General features: G+C 52.9%; 1 protein-coding gene across 1 annotated transcript; it reads left to right on the top strand.

Moving 5' to 3' along the window:
• The first annotated feature begins 131 nt into the window (after nucleotides 1-131).
• On the top strand, nucleotides 132-5,357 carry HHEX (hematopoietically expressed homeobox). The gene is made up of 4 exons (XM_066554176.1): nucleotides 132-510; nucleotides 2,107-2,285; nucleotides 2,512-2,562; nucleotides 4,133-5,357. Exons 1-4 carry the CDS (start codon nucleotides 132-134, stop codon nucleotides 4,364-4,366), a joined length of 843 nt encoding a protein of 280 aa, XP_066410273.1. The 3' UTR covers nucleotides 4,367-5,357.
• The last annotated feature ends 702 nt before the right edge of the window (nucleotides 5,358-6,059 follow it).

Raw genomic sequence — 6,059 nt, 5'->3', positions numbered from 1 at the left:
AAACCTATCGAAGGGTAACCCGAGCCCAGAGAAACCCGCGGCGGCGGTGCCAGCACCCAGCCGCCGCGGTCGGGGCCGGCTTTCCGCAGGGGCGGCCGGGGGCGCAGGGGTGCGCGGGCGGCGACCGCGCCATGCAGTACCAGCCTCCGGGCGCGGCGCCGGCGGCCCTGGGCGTCGGCGTCCCGCTGTACGCGCCCACGCCGCTGCTCCAGCCCGCGCACCCCACGCCCTTCTACATCGAGGACATCCTGGGCCGCGGCCCCGCCGCCGCCCCGGCCCCCCACTCCCTGCCCGCCCCGCCGCCGCCGACGCTGCCGTCGCCCAACTCCTCCTTCACCAGCCTGGTGTCCCCGTACCGGACCCCCATCTACGAGCCGACCCCCGTCCACCCGGCCTTCTCCCACCACCTCGCCGCCACCTATGGCACCGGCGCCTACGCCGGGCCCCTCTACTCCTTTCCCCGCGCCGTCGGCGACTACGCGCACGCCCTGATCCGGCAGGACCCTCTGGGTAAGCCCATGTGCCCCCCTCCGCTCTCCCCGGCTCCGGCGCAGATATCGTCCCGTCCCCATCCCGCCGTCGGGGCAGGGGTAAATGGGAAGTGCCGGAAAGCGGTCCCCTTTCCCGCCCGCCTCGCCGCTTCTCTGTGTTCCCCCGGCTCCCTCCGGCCCCCGTCTGATTTACAGTAAATTAGAGACGTGCCGTGCTCCGGGTCTGTCAGCGAGACCACAGTGCGCGGCCGCCGTGACTCAGATTTGTTTTCCTTCAAACCAAGTGACTCTGAGAGTGTCCTTAGTAATGTCGCGTGTGGTTTTGGTGGGGAGTTTTAATTGTGCTTGGAGATCGCATGGCAGATCTCAGTCTTTCCTGCGGATGACTTGAAAAACAGTCAGGAGGCCGGCTCCACTCGCAGGGGCCCCCGAGGTTCCTCTGCGGGTCGGCTCGGGCCGGGCCGGGGGTCCCGGTGGTTACTTCACGCCTTTGGCTGGGAAGCGACCCCTCTGCGGGGGCTGAACCCCGTGCCCGGGCTGCAGCACTTGTTCTTAGTGATTGCAAAACTGGACCTGACTCACCACATTTGTGCAGTGAAAGAGGCTGACCCTTTCCGTTCATACAGGAAACCTTGAGCTCTCGATAGGAGTAAATCTGGTTTCAGAAGCTGTTAAGTGTTTTCCTGGCCGCCTGAAGCAGGCTCTTCCCCGGGAGTCGTGCACATTGCTGATTACTTTATCGACATCCTCAATACAGACAAATTCAGGAAACACTCGACTTCTGATAGCCGGGATCCGTTTTTCTGATATTGTTCATTTCCTCTGTGTGGGATGTGACTTTATGACAGCTAAAATAACCAGTTGCTTCCTATTTTTTGAGTCTGTTTTGCACAAGAATTACTAAAGCCTGACGCAAGCAAAATCTCGAAAAACAATACAGCAAATTGCAAAGGGTGCAGGCAGAAAGATAAACAGCGTGACTCAGTAGCACTGGCCGGAGCCTCCTGCCCCGGGACGCGGCTGCGGCTCCGCAGCGGGGCCGGTTCCCCGGCGTGTCGCTGCCTGCTCCGCCTCGCCCCTCACCCGGCCCCGGGTGAGCCTGTCGGGCACCCCGCGGCCTCTGGCGGGCAAAGCCCCAGCCGAGAGTGGGGGACATGCGGGCTCTCCTTCCTAGAAACCCAGTGGCCTCCTGCTGGCGCATCACCCCTGCCCAGCCCCGCGATGTCCCCGCTCTCCACAGGGACCCGGGCACTGGCTCAGAGAAAGGGAGACGGTTTCTTTAGGGCATCGCAGTGAAAGAGCAGAAGGAAGCAAAGGTCTTTTTTTTTTTTTGGGTCTCTTTCTTTGCGAGATAGACCAACAGGAAACACATTGACGGAAATGTTGCCAAAGCCCGTAAAGTGACTTTAACTGGTCTCTCCGTTTGGCGGAGGGGAAAAAATCAGAGAGGGGAAAGATCAGAGTAGGAACTGAGAGAAATAAAATCAGGCGAAGGAAATCAGGGAGCCCTGGACCCGGCGCGCTCCCAGGCCTGGGCCGGGGCTGGGCAGGGGCTCCCCAGTCCCGCGTGTCCGCGGCCGGCCGGTGACCCTCGGCTCTGTGCCTCTCTTTGTAGGGAAGCCGCTGCTCTGGAGCCCCTTCATCCAGCGGCCGCTGCACAAGAGGAAGGGGGGGCAGGTCCGCTTCTCCAACGACCAGACCATCGAGTTGGAGAAGAAGTTCGAGACGCAGAAATACCTCTCTCCGCCGGAGAGGAAGCGTCTGGCCAAGATGCTGCAGCTCAGCGAGAGGCAGGTGAGGCCGTGCCCCCGCCCCGGGGAACCGCACCCCCTTCCCCTTCGCTCCAGGCCCCGCCGCGCAGCTGCTGTCGCTGCATCGCTCCTGGGGACCTGGCCGGCTCAGGGTCGGCGGGGAAGGGGTTTTTGGCAGGTTCTTGCTTTTTGCTTGTGGCCTGGGAAAGGCTCTGGGTGCTAACTGGCTCCAAGACTACCCTGCACCTTTTCTCATTGTCGTTGCTCAGGTCAAAACCTGGTTTCAGAATCGCAGAGCCAAATGGCGGCGTCTAAAGCAGGTACGTAGATGTTTCTGTTTCTATAGAAATAAGTATTTTAATTGTCTTATCTTACATCGTGCTCGCCTATTCCAGGTTGTATGCAGAAGTCATCTGAAAGGCTGTTTAACCTCTTCACCTTGATTAAAAAGACAAATAGTCATGCTGGAATCCATGAGGGCTCGTTCAGGCAGCACTAACGTTAAAAGCTTCTAATGCAGTTCCTATATCAATTATGCCCGTCTTTCACACACCACCTATTAAAACTCCACAGTAATTGTTTTGTAAACCCATATGTTGTTTAGCCAATTAACGTGGAGAAGATAAGTAATTGTCAGTAAATTACCTAGGCAATATTTTTGGAGAATATTAACTGGTGTTTTAAAATGCCCTCTTTTGATAAACACAAGTCGATGTATTTTGCTAACATCAGGAGAAAGCAGGTACAAGCACCTTGTTTGTTTTGACGAGCCACATGGAAAATTGAGTAGTTTTTACCCTCCTTTCACAAGCAGTTACAATGCATGAGCCTAAGAAGTTAAAGCCGTTTCCCTTCCCTTAGAAATCATGCTCAAGCAGGTAATTATTTAGGGGTTTTTATGAAACATAGGAACTCAGCAAAACTGAGGTCCCTTGGCTCAAATATTTTTGAAAAATTCCAACATCTTGACCTGAGTCTGGTTTCAGCAAGTGTGACATGGATGCACACAGTTTACTGGCAAATTTGCCTTTAATATAAAAGTAAAAAGAAAAGTAAACTAATCACGGTACGGTGCTCTAGATGAATCTGTTCTGTGACCTTCGCCTGAGTTTAACTCAATCTTCAGTTGATTTTTTAATAAAGTCCTATTATTCTGGCAAGAGGCCGCCTAGGGCCCAGCCCATGCCACAGTGTCCAGAGAGCTTGCTTGGGATCTCGGCCATTTTAAGTCATTTCCTCCTTTTCATTCAGTCACATCCATTTCTCCAAGCCCGCAGGGTTATATCATGGGTACGTGTCTCTGCCTGCTTTTTCTTTCACGTAGCATTTCATGCCCCCTTAGGGGACTGGGCTCTCCAGACAGGAGCCAACATAGGGCTACTCTTGCCTTCACAAACAGGGGTTTGATTTGGTTTTAGTGGTGAGTGTTTTAATGTTGAGTTTTAGCTTAATTGGTAGTTTTTTTCCATTTGCTTTTGGACCACTGATGGATTCAACCTCCCTCCTCTTGCTGTCGGGTGTAATTAAAGAAAGATCAGGGCAGGAGGAAGCTGTGTGTCGGTGTTTGTAGACTCATAATAAACATTTGCTTTGCTAAAGACAAAAGTTCAGAGGTTCCTGGGCTCCAGCAGCTCCTGACTCTTTTGAAGTGGCTGCGATAACCATCGCCAGGGAGCCCTATTCACTTCACGGCAGCAGCCCCTGTGGCTGTGAGGGAGTGGGATCAGAGCCCTTGCCCGGCCTGGTCCCACTTGGGCAGGTTTATAGGCAGGCAGCAGGACACCTGCCTTTTTCTGCAAGGTGGTTTTCCCACAGAGCACAGCTGGAATTCCCTGGCCTCCTGTCTCTGTGGCCTCTAGTTCTGTACCAAGCAGGATTCTTTCATTGCAGGAGAACCCCCAGGCCACCAAAAAAGAAGAAGTAGAAGGTGCTGACAGTCACAGTGACCAAAGGCCGGAGAGCTGCCAGAGCCCTGAACAGAAGGGTAAGGAGGTCTCTCTGGATGGCTCACAGTACACCCCCTCACCAGCCTCACAGGAGGACCTGGAGTCAGATGTCTCTGATGACTCTGATCAAGAAGTGGACATTGAAGGCGATAAAGGCTATTACACTGCTGCCCACTGACAGTCCCATGCAGAGAGCGGACCTAACTCGGCTTGCACTTTACCAGGGGCTGGTTTGAAAGAATATTGTGCTACAGGAGAAAACTTTCACCGTTACGTTGAAAGCAAAAAGCATCACCAAATAGACTAATCTTATTACAAGCAGAGAAAGAAAGATGTATTTTCTGCAAACAGTTCAGGTTTGGCATCTCTAATTTGGTTAAAGGACCATGGTTTGTATTTAATTATTTGTAAGATAAGTTTGTACAATTATCAATGTTCTGACTGGAATATTATCCTGCACCCTGTCCTTACTCATGGTGGCGGAGAGGGTCTGAATCAGCTGCTGTCGGTGATCAGGCAAAACTCTAACTAGTGTGGAAGTGAGTATGGATTGCAGGAGACTAAGCCCTTTATATGTGTAAACAAACGTACTTTCAATAGATTAATTTAAACGCCCTTTGTAAGCAGAGAAACATGTTCTGTGAAAGAGGGAGGGATTTGACCATCCCGAGAAGTGCCTTATACTCACACCCTTTTATGTGCTCTCTACTGAGACATCCTTCCTTCGTCAGGTAGAGTTGTCAGATTCCTTTTTCTTGTGTGAGATGAAATGTGCCTTCTCAGATTTTCGAGAATTTTGTCTCACCATTTCTGCAAATGGTTCCATTTGCAGAAAAAAAAATATTTTTCTCCTTCAAAATCTCTAGCACTGTTTTTTATGGATTTCATATTTGAGAAGAAAATGCAGGGAGTGATAGGGCTCTGCTGCAGGACAGAAGCTTGCATCAGCTGCAGGGCATAAGTGAAGCACACAGCCGTGGGAAGATAATGCCTATCGTACACGTATCTGCTTCTGTACATACTAGTTTTCTTTAAAAGTCTTGTGGTTTTATACCTCACATTGTTCATATTTTGTACATACTTGTTCAGTGTTTAAAAAAAAAGGCAAAACCTGGTATTTAATTTTTGATGGACATATCTGTGAAATAAACCTAAACTCTGCAACACTCGCCACTCTGGCTGTCCAGTTACTGGCAGGAGAAAACCCAGACCTCTCCTCTGCCAGGTGTGTTGTAAGCGCCTTTTCCCTCAGTACTGTGCCAGCCATCAGTCACCCCGCAGCTTTCTGGGCACCCTCAGTTGCAGGAGTCTCGTGTGGGCTCTCTGCTGTGTTTTTTTGCTGTGTTTCAGCCTCCCACCCCACGTTTCGGTTTTGCCCGTGGCTGTGCCCACACGGGAATGGGCTCTGTGTCAGGAGGAGGAAAATCTGGCTGGCAAGCCCAGGCTGGAAGCGTGGGTGTTTACCCCTGAGTCGCCCTGACCTTGGGGGGCCGCAGAGGGGTGCGGGCTGGAGGAGGAGCAGGGCTGGCAAGGTTTGCTCGGGGCCGGGCATCGACCCCAGCCGGGCAGACGCTGACCCACCTGAGTCAACAGTGGTTATTCATCGGCCTTTCTCCGAAATGACTCGGGGAAGGAGCACGGAACCCGGGCTATGAGAATTGCTCCCGGGAGTGGGCATCCTGGGTGGGCACCCGCGTGGGTGTTCAGCCCCTCCAGGTGACACAGTGAGCACCCAGGGGATGGGGATTTACACCCGGACAAGTGTCACAGAGGCTTTTAGTGACAAGAAATGCTTTTAGATAGCAACAAGTGACTGTTGTGACTGGCAAGGGAGGATGGCCCTTAGACCGGACAAGCTGTTGCTTCTAAGT

The sequence above is a fragment of the Molothrus aeneus genome, chromosome 8 (assembly GCF_037042795.1).
Source record: "Molothrus aeneus isolate 106 chromosome 8, BPBGC_Maene_1.0, whole genome shotgun sequence".
Lineage (NCBI taxonomy): Eukaryota > Metazoa > Chordata > Aves > Passeriformes > Icteridae > Molothrus > Molothrus aeneus.
Note: the sequence above shows the minus strand (reverse complement) of the source record. Positions and strands in the feature narration are given on the sequence as shown.

Coding starts and splice junctions, on each gene's coding strand:
- HHEX (XM_066554176.1), top strand. CDS start 132: ATGCAGTACCAGCCTCCGGGCGCGGCGCCGGCGGCCCTGGGCGTCGGC. Junction 511..2,106: donor GATCCGGCAGGACCCTCTGG/GTAAGCCCATGT, acceptor CTCTCTTTGTAG/GGAAGCCGCTGCTCTGGAGC. Junction 2,563..4,132: donor AATGGCGGCGTCTAAAGCAG/GTACGTAGATGT, acceptor CTTTCATTGCAG/GAGAACCCCCAGGCCACCAA.